The sequence below is a fragment of the Ostrea edulis genome, chromosome 7 (assembly GCF_947568905.1).
Source record: "Ostrea edulis chromosome 7, xbOstEdul1.1, whole genome shotgun sequence".
In the NCBI taxonomy this organism is placed as follows: domain Eukaryota; kingdom Metazoa; phylum Mollusca; class Bivalvia; order Ostreida; family Ostreidae; genus Ostrea; species Ostrea edulis.
In genome coordinates this window covers 47,174,315-47,195,382 of record NC_079170.1, presented here as the reverse complement: position 1 = coordinate 47,195,382, position 21,068 = coordinate 47,174,315, and the positions used below count along the sequence as shown (strand labels likewise).

Below are 21,068 nucleotides of genomic sequence, written 5' to 3'. Positions count from 1 at the left end.
GTCATATTCGTTCAATGAATTGATGGGTGGATCAACCCACTAGATGAATATGACATGTTATATTCAATATATGATATATTTTATTCACCTCCATGTGCCAAAATGATTTAAACAAATTCCAAAATTGATACGATTGGTTACTAAGTTTTGGTCGTCAAATGGAAAATCGTGGACTGCGTGAATATTGTACTTCTCGGGAGCTAAAGCATCGTATTGACCTCAAAAATATCAATAATTGTATATTATACACATATATAAATATTATCAATTTTAACTTTTCGGATGTAACAGCTACTAAAGACACACAACCTACGTAATTGTGCATTCAAATTTTATGACTTTCCAACACTTTACATGACCATTTCTCACAATGAATTAAACACTATACTTTTTGACATAATAAACAGTTGCTTCTTCAACAAAAATGGAAAAACGAAGTATCAATATCTAAAAATTGCTTTGTTGAACACCACTCTGATTCCACGCACAAAAACTCTGAAGTTGATAGCAAAATTATGCTAGTTCTTCATTAACAATATTTACGTAGTCTTTGGTGATCATGTCTTCCAACAGTCTGTTTGAATCACCATGGGTACGAATTGTGCTCCTTTGTTTGCTGACCTATCTTTTATATTCTTATAAGGCAGAATGTATTCAAACGTTTCTACATGAGAGGAAAAACATATCTAGCTGTGGCCTTCAACTCAGCATTTTGATATATCGGCGACGTTTTATCTATCAACAATAATCATTTTCATTCATTTGTCGAATCAATATATCCCAGTGAACTCGAAATAAACGACACCACATCTGCTTCGTACTTAGATATCTTATTGAACATAGATGCTAATGGCAAACTAACAAATCAACTTTATGACGAATGTCCGGGTTAGAATAGGTCCTCAGTACCCCTTGCTTGTCGTAAGAGGCAACTAAAGGGGGATCCTTCGGATGAGACTGTAAAATCGGAGGTCCTGTGTCACAGCAAGTGTAGCACGATAAAGATCCCTCCTTGATCAATTGATTGATTGTTGATTGATTGAGTAAATATTGTTTAACGTCTGTCTCGAAAATCTTTCACTTTGAGCAGGGAAGGATCTTCATCTTTATCTAACCTGAATCCCTACGGAACTGTCCTTCCTCAAAGACTGTCAGCGCCAAACATAGGCCTAAATTGTGCAGCCCTTCACCGACAACGGAGACGTATCCATTTGAGTGAAAATTCTTGAAAGGCACGTTAAACAATATACATTCATCTATCGTCAATTTGCCATATTTATGAAGCAATATTCCATTATAACTTGCATTTCGTTTTTATGCCTTTCAACTGATTCGATACGCAAGAGCTTGTTCTGCGTATGAACAGTTTTCAAATCAAGTCTGGCTTCTGACAAACAAGTTGATGTTATAGGGGTTTCAACAGTTTCGTTTAAAGTCACCATTTCGCAAATTCTATGGCCGTTATATAATGATCTAGTTGCCGATACAATGTATCATTGGGTCAAATGCTGTCTGTCTGACGTATTTCATACCGATTGTTAGGTCGTTTTGTCACACTGATTTTGACTACGGATTACTCCATTTAACTGATCAAGATATAGAGCTCACGGCGGGTGTGACTGGTCAACACGGGATGCTTACTCCTCTTATAGGAGTATTTGATATTACAGTATGAAAGTCTTACCATCAGGATTCTGGGGCGTGCAGGAATCCTGGGAGTTTGGTTGACCATTGACACAAATGGCATTACTGTAGGCATCTGAGGAGAAATAGTTCCAAGTCAGTGAAGGAAGAACTGGGTAGGTACAATATTGTAGGAGTATTTGATATTACAGCATGAAAGTCTTACCATCAGGATTCTGGGGCGTGCAGGAATCCTGGGAGTTTGGTTGACCATCGACACAAATGGTATTAATGTAGGCATCTGAGGAGAAATAGTTTCTAGTTAGTGAAGGAAGAACTGGGTAGGTACATTATTGTAGGAATATTTGATATTACAGTATGAAAGTCTTACCATCAGGATTCTGGGGCGTGCAGGAATCCTGGGAGTTTGGTTGACCATTGACACAAATGGCATTACTGTAGGCATCTGAGGAGAAATAGTTCCAAGTCAGTGAAGGAAGAACTGGGTAGGTACATTATTGTAGGAGTATTTGATATTACAGTATGAAAGTCTTACCATCAGGATTCTGGGGCGTGCAGGAATCCTGGGAGTTTGGTTGACCATTGACACAAATGGCATTACTGTAGGCATCTGAGGAGAAATAGTTCCTAGTTAGTGAAGGAAGAACTGGGTAGGTACATTATTGTAGGAATATTTGATATTACAGTATGAAAGTCTTACCATCAGGATTCTGGGGCGTGCAGGAATCCTGGGAGTTTGGTTGACCATTGACACAAATGGCATTAATGTAGGCATCTGAGGAGAAAAGGTTTTGAAATTAGTGAAGAACTGGGTAGGTACATTATTGTAGGAATATTTACTTGCAGTAGCAAGGTATTTTGAAAACTGGGAAGAATTAATATAGTATTCTCATTCATAATCAAGACTGAAATTTTTGATTTCTTATAAGATTCATATTACTTCATTTATAATTTTTCTGAATGTATTTAAAGATGTACGATGATGTATTGTAGATACCAGCAATTCCTCGTAACGGCATGTCAAGGGCAATCCTTTGTGGGCCTTCAACCTTGGAGGAAACAACATCTTCATGATTCATGGTTCCATGGAGTCCTGGGTAAATTAAACATAAGTTGTGTTCTGTTTATAAATGGGATTTAAATGAAGCGTTTAAAGTTAACTCTAAATTTTCATCACTGTTGGCAATCTAGATATGTTCTGATTTGCCCACATGTTGCCTAAAAGGTCTCTATGTAGTGATTATATGATTTTATATTGTTGAATTGTCACATAATTTAGACTGAGTAATGCAATTACATGTAATATATGTTGGATGGTTATTCTTATGTTCAACATTGTAGGTTATACCTGACACTGTTTGCACTGACTGACAAGCTGTCTCTTCCTGTTCATCTTTCATGTGCTGATCTTTATTCATCTGGAGGTTGTCCTCAAGACATAGTTCAAGAAGTCCTGGAGATTAATAAACAAGACGTGAAATACTAGATGAAAATATATATGCACATTTAGTATCCACCATTTTGTTTTTGTAATTGGACAACATTTTTGTATTCATAGCTATTGTTTTTATCATTTTGTTTTAAATTATTTTTATTTCAATTTGTCAAATTCAGTTTTAGTTCAAGGTTGAATTTGTGCTTACTTTCATTTCTAATCACTTTTGGCTTCTTCCCACTAAATGTCTTCAGTTTCAACAGTGGCAATTGAATGTCCCCCTTTCCAAATGCAGCTACACATTTTGCCCATGAATTCTCCAGGAGTTTGGTAGTGTCAGCAAAGGTGTCGGTACGGAAATGTTGAGATGAAGTATTAAGTTGATAAGGACCACCATGATTAGGACTGTCGTGAAAAACGATCTCATCTCCGTCCAAATGCCACCAGATGTTTTCTCCTTCTAGCAGGAAATCGGCGATTCTCTCACAGTGTGTTTGAAACAGATATGGTCTTGCCCTTAGCATCTCAACTGGAAATCTAGTGTTTTCAGCTGCAGGAAGTAATCGAGCCTGTTGTGTTATCGTTGATTCCTGTGTCTTGTAGCTAGAGAATCTGTTTTGTTGTTGTTGGGCATTGAACCTCACAATGGCATTGTCTATTATTTTCCCACATTGTCGGTTGGAGGTGTTGAGAGAAATTCTTCTCATGTCTCCGAAGGAGCGTTCTTGCTGTTCTGGGATGAGAGATCTCAGGCAAAAGATTCGGAATATCTGAGGAGCATGGACAGTTAAACAATGCAAATGACATCCATAGAATTTCCGGAGGGTTACCTTATTGGGATTGCCGATGACTGTTTTGCATAGAGTGCTGAAGAGAAAGCATTGATTGTATAATCTGAGGATTGATTTTGGAGATCTTTCTTTGTAGTGGCTGTAGCATATTGATATGATTTCAACTAAAGCAGAGAAGGAAGATGTCTTTAGAAATGGAGTTTGCTGTGAATTTTTGATGGGCAAATTTGGTAAGTTTAACAGCAAAAAGTCTGGCATCAGATCCTTTTAGTTGATTTTTGTCGCCTATAGTAGCATTAGCAAACTTCTGAAATTCATTTTCAACCACTTTGTCGTTAATGTGTGATGGAAGCTCAGTTATCAAGTTTTGAACAATGTTTGTCAGGTCGTGTAACGGTTCACATGGTGGTATCTCATACTTAGACAAAGAAAGAGAATGAATGTCGCTGCTTAAGAGTGGTGGAGGTCTCTGGATTCCATGCAGAGCTGTTGCTAGTTCTTCCCTCATTTCTCCTACAGCTTTCCTAAAGGTGTCGAAACCCCTGGCCTCCAGTTCATCAATGAGTTCTTCTTTTTTCAGATGAGTGAGAGGAATTATGTTGGTGTTTGAAAAATCCTTCCAATGAACTCCAGCTCTGAAGATCTCCATTCTCCTACCAAGTGTTAGAGGTGTGAATTGGAAGGCACACTCTAAGTTGGGGTGTTCTCTAACAGAAATACCACAGAGACAGCTACAGTGACCTCCGCGTTGATGTCCAGCCTCAAACTGTCTGGCAGGGCCATCACCACTGAATACACGAAGAACATCATGAATTGCAGTGCCCTGATGATAAGTGGGAAGGTGGATGGAGTTGATGTCTTCTAGTCTGGTTGATGTGTAGGAAAGCTGGTCAACATCACTGGATTTGGACTGCCCCAAGATATACAAGTATGGCTTCTCCACTACAGACTGAACATCAACTGGAGGGTTGTCGGGGTACTTCTGTTGGAATTCCTCATCTGTCAGGAAGATTGCAGGATCATACAGCGCAGATATCATAAAGCTGACATAGCTGTGGTTCAGTATATCTGAATGATCATGCCAGATCTTTAGATTTCGTGTGTGCTCCACTTTCATCAGTTCATCCAGCGCAGATGTTGGTTCACTGGGCACATCAATCTTCAGGTTACGTAGTCTGTTGTGTACTTCTTCTGATGAAATGTTTTCATAATCTTCCTTCTTCCATCTCAGATAAGAGCCTTGGTCAATATTCATTTGGCGACGGATCCTTTCAAGGGGAATCTTTCTTCCGTACACCACCACATCAGTTTCCTGAAGTACGCCAGTTGATGTGATTCTGTTCCTTCTGTATGTTTTAGGGGCAATTTTCTCTCCTACATAAATATCCTTGTTGTTTAATCTTCTGCGAATCTCAGTGTGAAGTTTCCGTATAGGTTGTGATGCAGGAATGGATACCTTTTTATACAACAGTTTATGGTGGGCACGTCTCACTCTCTGGATGTAATCTCTGCCACTTACTCTTTTCTCAGTGTTGAACATTGTGATGTTTATTCCAATGGACTTTGCAGCCTCCATTAACACCTGACCTGCATTGCTCGGCCGTGCTCCGGATTTGTTTCTAACGTCAAACTTGATCCCCAAATTTCTCCAGCTTACCTTTGATCCTGACGGAAGTGCTGTCATAAACTTCTTGAATTCATCTCTTTTAAAGAGGTAGTTTTCCAGGTTTCCAATATGCTTTTTTGGCTTATGGACTCCGGCTTTCAGATTTTTTATTTTGGAGGTGCTTCTGATTTGAGCAGCTTCTGTGGTCTCGAAGTAAATATCCATTCGTTCCCGATCTCTCTTGTTGTTTGAATTCCCTGATGCAAGGAATGACGTGACCTCATTGTTGTTGTTGGATATTAGTCTTGAAATCTTCTCGCTGTTCTCCCTTGTTGATTTTATTTTTTGCTTTTGCTTTTTGTGGCTTGACAATTTTTCTGTTAAATTGTACTTCGATGTTACTGTGTTTTTCAGGCTTTTTTGAAAAGTGTTCTCCATAATTGGTTCAATTATTTTCACTAACTGTTCTGCTCCATCAACCATTCTATCTGAATGCAACATTTTTATTTCTTGCGCCAGGTCATTTGTTTTAGCAATAATATTTTTTGTACTTTCACTTACAGACACATGCATGGATGCAACTTCTGGATTTTTGGCCTCACACTTAACACAGTTTTTCAAAGTATGCATTTGTCTTTCTCTTTCTGGTAATTTCAACCAAGATTGTAAGCTGAAAGTTTGAATAAATTGGCTTTTTTCCCCATTTCTGTTTCCTTGTTTCCAATATTTAGCATTTGTTATATACTTTTGTAATCGTGGCAGATTTGTGGAAAATGATGTGAATGGTAAATACATTTTGGGGTATTTCTGCATGACATTTTGGTAAAATTCATACCTCTTAGCCACTGGCACGGTGTTGCTGAATTTACTTAGCTGTTGTTGTCCTGTTTTTCCTGTCGTATTTGATGAATGTGGGTCTTTGGAGTTTCTTGCAATGATAATTTTTGCATAATTACAGAAATTCATGGTGTTTCTATGATGTATATAACTGGCACATTTTTGAAGGTTATTCTGCCATCATGGAAATTAATCTCTAAATAAATTCTAAACTTTCAGATAATTTTTTTAAATTTTTATTATTTGTATTTAAAACACCCATCCTTTTTATTTATTCTTCACCTTGAATTTAAAAGTCAAATTTACACTTTATTTTGAATTTTATCTATGGTTTATGATTTTACCATTTGGCTCATATTGAAAATATGTACTTATAAACTATTCAGTACCAAATTCAATTGCTTGAAAATCATTTGATTGGCTCTTCTTGGTGATGTCATGCATTTACAATCTTGTTTCAGTCAGTTGTTTAGTAATTCAATTCGGCGCAATTTTGCTTAGAGATTAAATTCCAATTTTACTCTGTAGATATGTGCATTTCTTACAAATTCCATTAAATTGCTCTTTTCAATTCATTAAAAATGAAACTTTGACAAATGTGTCTTGTTATTTATCAATGAAAATTGAGAGTCGTTTCAAAGTGAAAATGATGTGGTTGGGAAGGGAGGGGGGGGGGGGGTAGTCAGGCCGCAATATGCTTTCTTTAGTTAAAATTAGTGTGCCAAGAACGGCCTAACTAACGCTCGGTATGAAACAATTCAGACAGCATTTAACCCAATGATACGTTGTAATGGCAAATTATTAAAGATGTGTTTAGACTTTAGTTTTAATTTTGTTAATTAGGAAAGCTCAACAAATGACAGAAACTCAAAAGATGCAACCTATTATTATTAATTTAATGTTATCGTGAATGGAAATAGAATATCAGTGACCCTGACCAGAAAGTGCGGAGATAGGCAAAGACGACTTATTTTATTTTTTTTTTAGAAATAGACGACTTAATTTTTTTGTGAAAATTATGTGTATGCCCGGGCTTTTGTGTTATTGTTGATGTTACGCCCCTGGTATAAGTATTTCCAAATTTGTTATTGAAAAATTATTGTTTACTTGATACTTGATCTTCAGGGAAAATATTTTCACACGTGATCGCGATTCTCAACTTCTTCCCCATTTCACGGTGACAGTGGAAATTGGTTTCTACAAGTTATCGAAGGACCTCTCCACTTTAGCTATAGCTTGTGGTTCCTTTTTACCATCCCTCTTTTCAAAGAAAAATTTATTTATCTTTTATATGTTTTGATAAATATCAAACACTGATGAAAGTGTACAGTTCCTTTCCCCTGGTGTATTTGGTGATAAGGGTAGAAAACTAAATTTAAAATGGCCACCGTTAGCCTGAAAACTACAGAATTACTACCCACGACAATACAGTTAAATTAGGTAGAAAGAAAACGTATATATAGCTTTTGCAGATTTTTATTGAATTTATTTTGATGAATTTCATCACCAGCACAATATTGTACAATCTTGCCTTTTAGATATCATTTTCTTTATTGCAAAAACGACTTGTAGTATAGAAAATAGATATCTGCACAATCTTGTGCTCGATATTAATAAAGGCTTTAAAACTGGTCATTCGATGAATATCAAAAGAGATTTAACAAAAACGGACATACCCGATTTCAAAAGACTTCATGTTAACGAACTCTTCAGTAAAATAAAATGCCAAACCTCTAAGTTTGGGTATTAATGAACATCTTGGGGCATTGTAAATTGCATAATTCAAACTTTATGTTTTTCTAAATCATCGAGGGCCGTAAGTCTTGGCTAAAGTGGGGAGGTCCTTTATGGTCTGATCCTCGGATTGCGTTTCTTTGATTTGCTTATGCTTGTCTCTCTCATTTTATTGTTAATTAATGTCATAGAGCTTTTCCCTGAATTTTGCAACTTTCTTTAAATTTAGTTTATTTCAATGATCAATTCGATATCCAAGTTGGCGGATCTTTCAAAGTTAAAACATGTGCGAGTTTGCAAGTACATATTCAAACTGTTCAGAAGCTTTTATGTCTATATATTGGAAATTAATACATTTGGATTATAATAAAATTGTGAAATTTGAAACATTGTTTTGATTGTAATTTAATTTTAATTCGGAACACCGTATGAATTCCCCACATTGAACACTCACGTAACCCATTCTACATAATATCCAATAAAGTGCACCGCCACGGCACATGATACGCCCGTCACATATTGTTAACGGTATAGATTGTACCCATTAAAACATTTTTTTTATATCACCTTAATTAAATGTCACAGTGGCCTTAAAGTAGGATGCGACACACCTTCTACCTAAGATGCATTAGTTGCCCAATTTTGGTGATTCTAGGTCTAATAGTTTTCAAGTTATGAGCCGGACAAGTTTTTGCCATATATGGCCATATCTTCTTAATGAAAAGTCACAGTGACCTGGTTTTAATGTGCGACACACCTTCTACCCAAGATGTATCTACAGACAAAGTTTGATGATTCTAGGCCTTGTAGTATTTAAGTTACGGGTCGGACACGAAAAAGCTAACAGACGGACGGACAGACGGATATCTTCTTAATGAAAAGTCACAGTGACCTGGTTTTAATGTGCGACACACCTTCTACCCAAGATGTATCTACAGACAAAGTTTGATGATTCTAGGCCTTGTAGTATTTAAGTTACGGGTCGGAGACGAAAAAGCTAACAGACGGACGGACAGACGGATATCTTCTTAATGAAAAGTCACAGTGACCTGGTTTTAATGTGTGACACACTTTCTACCCAAGATGTATCTGCAGACAAAGTTTGATGATTCTAGGCCTTGTAGTATTTAAGTTACGGGTCGGACACGAACGCCATACCATAATACGTCCCGTCTTAAGACGGGCGTATAAAAACTACTGACTGTATTAGTCAGCAATGGTTTCTAAGTTACCCCCCTCCCGAAAAAGAACGGTGGACACGGGACACTTTCTCTTAAACAATGAACAGTACACACACACACACACAGTACGTATATCCTTGAACCTTAAAGGTGAGCAGGGTTGACTAAACACCGTCTTAAAGTAAGTTTGAAATTATCTTTTTTTTTTATTTCATCGTAAGTTTTATGATTGTTTTTTTTTTCTCCTAATGTCACACCAAAAACCTTCACCTTGCAGTCAAGCAAGCTGCATCATACAGCTCCTCACCCAAATTCGTTTGGAGAGGGGGGGGGGGGGGGGCTAAACACCAACAACATGTCAGATCTGTATGTATGCACTAAAAATGACCAACGACACGAACAATGTGTAACTGTTAAATTTTCGGGACGACAGAATATTTACCTAAACGGTTTTTTTTAAATGCAACCTAGCACTAAACCTAATCTACAAAAGGTGAGAGCAAACAGAACATCTACATATTAACATTCTCCAGTGTACTATAGGGCAATAAAAAACACATCTGTTCTGAGCGAGAATCAGGACTAAATTGAAATAATTGACTCTTATGCTAGATGAAGTCATAAACAAAGAACGGGTTAACCAATCAGTACGATTAGGGGATTTCTTCACTTGTTCTAATGACGGGTCGTTATAAGCATTTCGTATCTGGAGGTGTAATGTTATATAACTAGCAGACACTTCAAAGATTAAGTTGTTATTGTCTTCAATATATCCCTACATGATCTAAAATTAGTTTCTTTCAAGTAAGCTCAGTTGTACTTTAAGGCCTATGCTCTCCTTTTTTATCACCAAATATTCAATTACAATGTGTAAGAGAGGTCTGAAAAAGGGCCCCAGGTGGTACCCCTACAGCCCCAAACTGAGGGCAGAAAATTATATTTGTAGGGGTTCCCTTCCTTGCCTGCACTCTTTTTTGTGGACTCTTCAAAGATGTTATTAGCCATCATTAAGTCGCTACATGATGCAAGATTGTGACTTTCAGGCGAGTTAAATTGTCCTAAAAGGCCTATGTGGCCCATTTAAAGGTTCTATATGTTTGGCTGCATTGTTCTCTAGTCCTTTATCAGTTTTGTTTTATCCCAACACCCTATAGTCATTTATTACAGAGGTCTGAAAAGTTGTTCCATCCTTGGGAGATCCCAAACTGAAGGCATAAAATGATAGTCCTAGGGGTCCACTTCCTTGTCCACATACCAGGTACTCTTTTTGTGGACTCTTCAAAGATTATTTTATTAACATTCATTATCCTCCCCTATGAGCTGTAATCAGGAACTTACAGGTGAGCTCAATTGCCTTCAAGTATGAAACTTGATAATTAAGAATATGTTGATTAATTGTTTGAAAAATTATCAAGTTTGATTTATTACATCTTACTTTTTAAGTATCCCTTCTGAGTACTCCCAGTACTTTGCTGAAATTTCTTATTGGCTGCTACTTTTACAGCCTTATTCCCTGTTGGTTAGTGGCTGTTAGTTTCAGCCTAGTAGATAATGAACAATCTCATAACTCCTATAAGGAATACAAAATAGAGAATAGAGCAAACACGGACCCCTGGATATACCAGAGGTGGGATCAAGTGCCTTGGAGGAGTAAGTGTTGTCGACTCGTCACACTCACCATGAGCATTATGTTTTGTTAAGGTAAATGGAGTAATCCGTAGTCAAAATCAGTGTACCATAAGAATGGCCTAACACTCAGTATGAAACACATCAGACAGCATTTGACCGAAAGATAGGTTGTATTGGCAAACTAGATCATTATATCGACCATAGAATTTGCGAAACTGTTGAAATAATTGGAGTATAGTAATAACATATACAGAAATAATTAAGAGATTAGTATAGATAATACAAATAATGATGATAATGGTAAATAATCAAAGAATAAAATATATATTAGAAAAATATGGAAAGACTGACTGCTAATGATGGTGTTGTTACATAAAGTAAACGGTGAATAAAAAGTGTAAAACAAACAGAACAACTCTGAGTAATAACTAGAGAAAGCTAGGCCACATTAATTCTGGTGAAGTCATAAAGTTTGTTCATGTCATAGAAGCAACATGGCTTCAGTCTGCAGCCAGAATTTCTCCTTCACCTCCACAGATGAGGGTAGGGGTGGAGGTTGTGAAAAGTACGCGAAAGATCATATGCTAGACCCCCACCCTTTCACAAATTCCTGGATCCACCTATGGGACACATCCTGTTACTCATAAGCTGCAAGGTCTGTGACCAACAATACGTACGGTTGGTGACAATATGTAGGGTGCCACTAAAACACAGAAAAATGTTAGTTATAGACAGCCTGAAGGACGGATGGACAATTTACTGCATCAGCTAAACACTTTCCAAACAAAAGTCAATATGCATGCCGCATCCAGAACCATATGATACATATGGATGTGTTGTTATACACTCTGCATCGTATTTTTGTCTAATAAGTTTCTCTGAGAAACATGGTTCAGTGTCACCTACTGTAAATGTATCGCTACATAAGCATTCATTTCTATTTTCTTTTCTGTGAGTAAGAACAAACAGTCTAAGATGGCTCAGTCTAACAACTGTAAAGCACAAAGCCAGCTTCAGAACAAGGCTGAATTTAAGGATCGATACAAATAACTGCATGTATACATTTAAAACAAGACTTGTATAGATTATAAAAAATATTCAAGAATTTTGACATTTCCTCATTTAATTACAAGACAGTGTCCAACTTATTAACCATCATTCATGTCATTTATCACACTTTAAATCAATAAAACTTGGATAACATCGCTGAAATATAACTGTGTTGCTGGTGGTGTGCAGATGTTAAATGATAATTAAACATAAATTTCTTCTGCTCATGAGTCATACGTGGCTGCAAAGCATTTGGTGCGTAGTAATACGGATTATAGAAATAAGGGGAGTAAACAGGAGGCCAGTGGTAGGGGTTCCCAGAGTCATACCGGTCTGGATAATCCGACTGACAAAACTGAGGCTCTTTATCATTGGCTACTTCACTTTCCCCACACCATTCATTGTCATAATCGTTCTCCTCATCCTCAAAACATTCCTCCTCCTCTGAAGACAGTTCACCCTCTTCATCACTGTAATCATGTTTTTCTACACCTTCATTGTTATATGTTACTCCGTGATATTCAGAATGTTCAAACTCCTTCTCCCTTTGTAATAACACACTTTCAGAGGGTGCTACAGGTAATATTGCACTTTTGTCGTCATCATTACACTTGTACATATACTGAGATCCACAAGTTTCACGTTCCTGACTCTTCCCTATTGTCTTCAAGATAAATTCATCCTTTACGTTTACAGGAAAATCGATCCCCTGGGTCTGCGATCCAGCGGATGCAGTATCTGTCCTCTTTATTTTCTCTCCTATTGTCTTCAGCAAGAATTCATCCTTTACTTTTATAGGAAAATCGATCCCCTGGGTCTGCGATCCAGCGGATGCAGTATCTGTCCTCTTTATTTTCTCTCCTATTGTCTTCAGCATGAATTCATTCTTTACGTTTAAAGGAAAATCTATTCCCTGGGTCTGCGATCCAGTGGATGCAGTATCTGTCCTCTTTATTTTTTCTCCTGCTCCTAACTTTTCTCCATCCTCATCTATTGTTAGCACTTTTTCTATCATGGAGAGTAAGCGTTCTTTTTGCTTGTCTTTCCAGACATAGGGATTTGGTCTTACTTGTATTTCCCTCCTTTCAAATGGTGTATCCCTCTCCTCAAGGTATTTCTTATACGCTGTCTCTTTTTCCTCATAAGTTTTCTGATGTTTCCTTGTATTACGACACAGGACATCACGAAGTTGTGGAACATTCATTGGGAAACCATAGTGACTACCCCTATCCCTTTTTTGATGAGTTTGGAACCTTTCCTTAGCACCTTCTTCATTTTCTGAAGGTTCTGTCAATCTCTCTACTTTTGCTTTCACTTCTGCTGAACTTTCTATTGGAGTTCCAGGACTATCACCAGTTTGAGATGTTCTACCCGACAAGTGATCACTGTTCAATTCAACAGAGACATTGTGGAAGTCACCACGCTCGTTTGCCGATGCTGAATTTCTACCACTTAACACATTATTCAATGAAACATTTTTAAATTCCACAGCGGACTCTGCCCTAACCTCATTATCTGAATCTGGAGACACAGAAGCTTTCTTCTTTATATCACGTTTACCTTTGACTTTAAAGTTAGATTTTGGATTCTTTAAACGTTCTCTCTCTGTGCCGTTCTTTGAATGCTTGCTTGATCTGAACTGTGGTTTATCATCACCTTTTGAAGTAAAATGTTGTTCTTCAGTTACTTCCGTCTTTCTGGGTGATAATCTAGAGCGGTCAGTATGGATTTGTTCAGTTACTTCCGTCTTTCTGGGTGATAATCTAGAGCGGTCAGTATGGATTTGTTCAGTTACTTCCGTCTTTCTGGGTGATAATCTAGAGCGGTCAGTATGGATTTGTTCAGTTACTTCCGTCTTTCTGGGTGATAATCTAGAGCGGTCAGTATGGATTTGTTCAGTTACTTCCGTCTTTCTGGGTGATAATCTAGTGCGGTCAGTATTGATTTGTCCGGTTACTTCCATCTTTCTGGGCAATAATCTAGTGTGATCAGTAATGATTTGCTCTGTGGACACCATGTCGTCTAAATTGATTGTTCCCTCACTTTTTGCCAGGGTACTTGGAATGGGATCTGCCAAGTGAAAATACATTTTCATTAACTTAATCTTTTCTCTGATTTTTATATGATGTTGCAAAAAGACCTTAAGTAAATTTTGGTTAAAAAAAAAAAAAAAAAAAAAAAAGGTCAGCAAAATTTCAGAATTGCATTTTCACTCATACTGTAAATCTTGATTTTTAATTGTATATTTATTTTTGCAGATTTAAGAGAAAATGCTATAGATTTATTTTTGGACTTTTAATTTTTCCAATAATAGGCTTGCTAAAAATCAATAAGATATACTTGTGTTTTCATAAAACTATTTAAAATTAAAATTTGGTCAAAATTACCACAATAACACATCCTACTTCCAGAACAGAATCTACAGTTCACGAACAAATTACCATTGCAGGATTGCCTTAGCCATTAAATGGTTTCTATAAACCAGTGTTTTAGGCTTTATACTGTTAAACGTTCTTCTCGAGAATTTTTCACTCACATGGAGACATTACTGTTGCCAGTGAAGGGCTGTAAAATTTAGGCCTATGCTCAGTGCTTATGGCTTTTAAACAGGAAGAGACCTATATCCCTGCTATGACACGGGACTTCAGTTTTGGTGGTCTCATCCAAAGGACCACCCATTTAATCACTTCTTATGACAAGCAAAGGGTACTGAGGACTTATTCTAACCCGGATCCCCATGAGAGATAAACCAGTGTACCATTCAAATACACAAAAATCTCTGATGTGAGTGTTACATTACTTTACAGATTTACAGTAGTGATGAGTACCTGGAAGATCTCTGATGTGTGTGTTACATTTCTTTTCCACTTTATGTAGCTCATTCTCCTCCTGTCCTTGGCTCACAATAGTCACTGCCGCTCCGAATGTTCCTAAAATAAATTTCCCAGTAGTTAAATATCTGACAAACAATCCATCAAACAATAATTTATATTATACGGATTAAAAAGAGATTTATTGACTACTAAAAATTAATCTATGAGCAAATCAGTAAAACATGTAAAATCAATAATATTCATGTTCCTTAGTTAATATGACCTTGCCACACAAGCCTTTACTTGTTACATGATAAAGGCGGTAAAAACATGATATTGATGTGGACTGAAAAAAGATTTTACATTTGTACTTTGAAAATGATGAAGTCAAATAACAAACTGAATTAGTGGGGGTCAGAATGACTAGGAAAAAACATTCAAGAACATATGTATCACATAGGTACATGAATGATTATGCAATCTGACACCCCCTAAAACACATAATAAAATATTAAGATAGAGCTACCTGCATTTAAACAAGGTGGATTTAACAAATAAATCAGGCCATGTTTAAAATAAACTTTAGATAAATTACCAAATCGTCCAGCCCTCCCAATCCTGTGTAGATAAGTTTCGTGGTCTTTAGGAACATCCAGATTGATCACCATGTTCACTTTGTCAGCATCAATTCCCCTAGAAGTCTACATCAAAAATAACCGTTTCTTTACATTTCGAGATCATACTGACAAAAAATAATTTATAATAATTCCACCGGGTTCCATGGTCATAAATCTAAGACAAGCTCAAGCTCTACATCAGTCTCACTTTTACAGTATATATTCCATATAAAAGATTAAAACTAAGCCATTACAAGTTTTATGGCCCTGGAACCAGAACTTCCTTCTTTGATCTATAACTCATATCAAAGAGCGAATAGCAGTTATCCTAGAAATCTGACATGTCATAAAGGCCCCCACAATGAATATCTTAATTCTAAAACTTCTAAGTCCCATAACTCCGTAATAACAAAACTGACAAATCTGCAAAATCTATCTCTTCCTATTCCAAGCATTACCTTTACATTCTATAAAAATCTTCTCAAGTCATTATTGCATGCCATACCAAGTGCTATCATCTCTTAATATCAAAATATTCTAAATATGTCAAAGCTAACAAATCTGAGTATCGAAAGCTTTTCTCTGTTGCCTAATCCATAATTATGTATAAAATTCATGAAAATATTTCCAAGGAAAACTTAAGTTTTTGCATGCCAAAGGAAGTACCGATGAACAGACACACAGACATAGTGATTACAATCGGGAGTCCAACAAATAAATTTCTTTCAACATCTTACAATTACTAAGCAGATGTACTCCTTCATACAAGTACACATATGCCATCCAGAGTTAAGTCCCCCTGAAAACATACTGTTTCTTATGGGCATGCGCCTTCAATGCTTTACCTCTACAAACACTCTGCACTAGTTTCAGACTCTGCACTATTTTCTACCTGATGGTCTGAAACCTTTAATAAAAAGAGATTTGGTTTAACTCACTAAATCGGTGGAGATGAGAACTCGACACTTGTAGGTCTTAAGTTGACTCATAGCCTCATTTCTGTCCTTCTGATCGTGACTTCCTGCGATACAGGCTGTTGGCCAACCATGACTTATCAAAGCATCAGCCATATTCTGGGCTCTACAACACAAAAAAAAATTATGCTACAAGTAAAAGTCAAAAACTTGACCTAATCGGTTTTAAAATTTATGCTACAAGGACATATTCATGAAATAAATCTTCATTCTCATGAGAAATACATAGATTATAATGTAAATACTACTGAATGTCTCCAGACACATTCAGAATATTCATAAATGTGCTGAACAGTAAATTCTGACCTGGTTTGGAGGTTGGAGAAGATTAGGCATTGCTGGAAATTGACAGAGGACAACAACTCTATCACCACTTTGGTTTTGTTGTCAAACACTTTGTTAGGCAAGGCATGATAATTCACTACTCTCTTGAACTGTTTAATACCTGAAATATGTAAATACAACATACCTGAATAATTAAGAGTATACGGCAAGGCTAATCACTTATCTTTAATAGTCAATTCTGAGATAATACGCTAAAAATGTTAAAACAAAATCATTGATGCAAACACAAAACATATTGAATTCAAATTCATACTGCTTTTCAAACATAAACAAAAACAACAGAAAGCATAAGAGCTTCACAGTTCTGATGGTGTATTAAACACAGATTAAACTGAATGTACCAGCATCATCATGAATTAACTCATCTTCCCTGACTAAGTGTTTACAATCTGCCCCCTCCAGAATAGCTTAGCGTTGTGACAAGAGTTAGTGTTCCTGTACAGTGGACTCGCACGTTCATATATCATTTTTCCACTCCATTTTAGCACCAACAAACTTGTCACATATATCCTAGTGGCCTCCTCTTACAACCACGAAGACTGTCTATTATAAACGATTCTCTTGTATTCTCAATGTATCAGCCGTGAGGTCAACAGCCATGTTGTTGATTTAAGGCTAGCAGAAATGTGTGTAAAGCTGCTACTTCATTAGCAATTATATGGCTGTATATGATTATTGTTCTTTCCAGTTAAACACGGGGCACTAAGAGTGCCCGTAAAAATCAACGCATGCCAGCCTAAGATTTGTGATTCAGCAATCCAAGTGTAAACATTTTGTTAGAGAAGATGAAATTAACTAAACTGTCTTTTTTTTCCCTCATACATATCCTCTTCAGCTATTATTACATGCTTTAAATGTTCAGGATTTTCATTTTTTACACCGTGACATGCTGTATCTACAATGAACACATTTGTGTAAATTACCAAGCAGTGCTGGATCAGAAATATTGAGCCTTAAGAATGTGGGATTTCTCATATAACTGGTCAGATGTTGAGCCAGGTACTCCGGATAGGTAGCCGACAGGGCTAGCATCTGTTTGTTCTCCGGAAGTGTGGAATAGATCCAACTGGAATTAGATATCATACAGAATAAGTAATGAAAGATGTAAACGACACACACAAAATCTTTATTGAATCATAGCATATTTACACAGGTGACGGGTGATTTCGTCCCGATTACATATTCGCACCTAGTGGATTCGCACCTTTACCTGTACGCCCCAAGTGGATTCGTCCCGAGTGGTTTCGCCCCCATTGAGTATGTAGCAACAGTGGTCGGAACGATTGATTAGTGCATACTCTCCATTAACGACGAGCAATTGAATTGAATTGAAATTAGGGGATGAATGCTATATATTAATTTACCGACACCCAAGGTATGTTCATTTTGATCATTATACCAACAATTTTTGGATGTTTATATATGGCCACAGTAGTTGGGACGATTGATGAGAGCATACTCTCTTTTAACGATGTGCAATTGAATTGAAATTAATGAATACTATACAGTATATTAATTTACCGACTTCCAAACTATGTCCATTTCTATCATTATACCAAGAATTTTTGCCATGGCAAGTTGCATTCATTGTGGAAAATCAGTAAGTAAAAATTATCATATGAAACAGAATTAGCATTATGTAGATAAAATTAGTGTGTCTATTATGTGATTTTATCAATCTTAGATATATTTATATAAATCTCAAAATGAAGAATTCAATTTATAGCATAAACTTAAAGCAGCTATATTTATTTGAAAGTAGTTGATCATTTTAAGAAAGTGAATTTTGAGATACATGTATGTTATATCGTTATAATTTTAAGATATGTTAAATTGTTATATTATTGGGGCGAAAACACTCGATTAGTACATCGGGGCGAAACCACTCGACTATAAGGCAATGTTCTACCTTATGTTACCTGTATTGAAATAGGGACGAAACCACTTGGTGCGAATCCACTAGGTGTGAATATGTAATCGGGATGAAACCACCCACATTCTTTACACACATGAAACCTTTACAGAATCATGACATATTTACACTCACAATAACCATTACAGAATCATGGCATATTTACACACACAATAACCATTACAGAATCATGGCATATTTACATACATAAAAATTTTACAGAATCATGGCATATTTACACACATGAAACCTTTACAGAATCATGGCATATTTACACACACAATAACCATTACAGAATCATGGCATATTTACACAAATGAACATGAAGCTTTCATAACCCTAAATCTGATATTTGTTTTATTTCATGACCAAAATTTTTAAAACGTCCATGACTTACTTGATTTGCTCTTGGAAGCTTTCCTCCAATAACTTATCAGCTTCGTCTAGTACAAACATCCGAATGCTGTCTGTGCTCATAATCCCACACTCAATCAGCTGTTTTATTCTCCCTGTGACAGTTTAAAGCAAATAAACTTAAAAACTTTGTAAACATTAAGCAAAAACACTGAAATCAAAACTTTCAATTTTAGAAAATGTTATAAGCTGTGATTGTGTGCAAATATGATTTGTCTTTGTTTAATAATTCAACATTCTTATATATTTTTCTTCCTCTCTGACACTGAAATCTTAAAGTCTTAGATCACCATCCCACTGAATCTGTGAATCATCAGATAAAGTTACCTGGTGTACCAACAGCAATATGGCACTTCTTCAGCTTCTGTTTATCTTCTGTTACAGGCATCCCTCCGATAAAAGTATAACACTTCAGTGCAGGAATACATTGTCCTATAGAACTGATGACATCCCAGATTTGAATGGCTATCTCCCGAGTGGGAGCCAACACCAGCACCTGTAGTTAATTATGGACAAATCTTACTTATCTCATTTTTACAGTCAATAAAATTCTTAATATATGACATTTACTAAATCAGACATTTTAAATGTGTCACAAAAATGCTGACCTGCAGTGCATAGCTCTTCGTTTGCAGTCCTTCTAGAGCAATAACAGAGAATACACAAGTTTTTCCAGTGCCTGACTTTGCCTGTACAATCAAATCTACAAAATGAATGATAGAAAATTAATAAAACCCTGCAAAATACAATAGAGCTATATATATGCACTCATTTGCGTTCCCCACAGTTTTGTGCTTTCTCCATAGGTATAAAGTTGGTTCAACACTATTGGGATTGTCACATTATCATCATGTTTGTTCATTCAAAAAAAACCTTACACCATCTCCAAAACAGTTTCCATTAAAATTAATGCAAAGTAATAAGTGCAAATTTGCTGTTTTAAAATAACTGCTATGAGAGGAGGCTGAAATCCAATGCAAATCTTGAGTATTTTTTTTTTTATTTTTTTTTTTGTATTATAATATATATATTTGTAGTATCGAACATCTCAGCACTTTTTCTTCTCTTTCAAGTGAAACATGAATTGCTGTACTTCAGCTACTTCTCGGGTATATTTCTCGGTTGCACAAGATATATTTGACACCTTGATACCTCTTCTACAGGATAAAGGCTACATAGCCTGTAACTCCCACTCTGTTCTACTACAGTTAACTGTTGCATGCGTGGGTCTTATGGAGTATTGTATGCCATTCCAGAACTTATGGAATATTGTTTAACACTCTAGAATTTGTCTAGTTTACTTTTAAAATCGTCGGTGTCTTTGGGACACACTACCCAATCAGACAATCCGTTCCACTCATTCACTACCCTCAAGCCAAACGAGTACTTTCTGATATTTAAACGACAGTGTCTCTTTGCCAGTTTCTTGCTATATCCTCGTGTTCTGTTGGCCTTGGCTAGAGGCAGTAGTTTTTGGTCTACTCTAATCGCTAAAGAGGGATAATCGCATTTTAGCGAAATTTAGCTATACAGGAAGTGTTCCCAACTAATTTCTGTGGAAACGAGGGGGTTCTTTATATTCGGTCTTTCCTATCCCCCCTATGAGATAGGAAAGTCTGAACAAAAATAACCCCTCGTTTCCACAGAAATTAGTTCCCAACCTGTTTGACATTCAATTTTAGCACTAGCAGAAAATTAACGTTTACTTTCGAGAACTGTCCATCACACAAATAGCTTCACAGTGACACTCGAAAACGACTGCATTTGAACATGTAAAGAGTAAGGCCTCTACCTAAACCACATCGTCCTAATGGTATAGCTTTCAGTTGTATGGGAGAAGGCCGCTGAAAACCTGCTATTCGTAGACCGCTTAAAACGTTGTCCGACAGAAGCAACCCTGAAAAATCTACATTTTCATTAATCAGAACATCCCCTGTTCTTGACCCTCCTTGAATATCATGGGCAACCGATGCCTTCAACATTTTAGAAAGTTTTATAAACACTTTTCAGACGTCCACATGCTGTTTTCGTTCGATCAAAACATGATTTGTAACGCCAATTCCTATTGGTTATTATTGGAAAATAA

At 36.5% G+C, this 21,068-nt stretch overlaps 1 protein-coding gene across 1 annotated transcript; it reads right to left on the bottom strand.

Annotated features, from left to right (window-relative positions):
- Positions 1–11,962: 11,962 nt before the first annotated feature.
- LOC125653535 (probable ATP-dependent RNA helicase DDX20) lies at positions 11,963–21,060 on the bottom strand. Its single transcript, XM_048883104.2, has 10 exons — positions 20,775–21,060; positions 19,591–19,685; positions 19,310–19,478; positions 18,966–19,077; positions 17,580–17,722; positions 16,618–16,756; positions 16,276–16,417; positions 15,316–15,421; positions 14,736–14,837; positions 11,963–13,977 (listed from the first exon to the last, which is right to left on the bottom strand). Exons 1-10 carry the CDS (start codon positions 20,962–20,964, stop codon positions 12,041–12,043), a joined length of 3,135 nt encoding a protein of 1,044 aa, XP_048739061.2. The 5' UTR covers positions 20,965–21,060; the 3' UTR covers positions 11,963–12,040.
- Between the last annotated feature and the right edge of the window lie 8 nt (positions 21,061–21,068).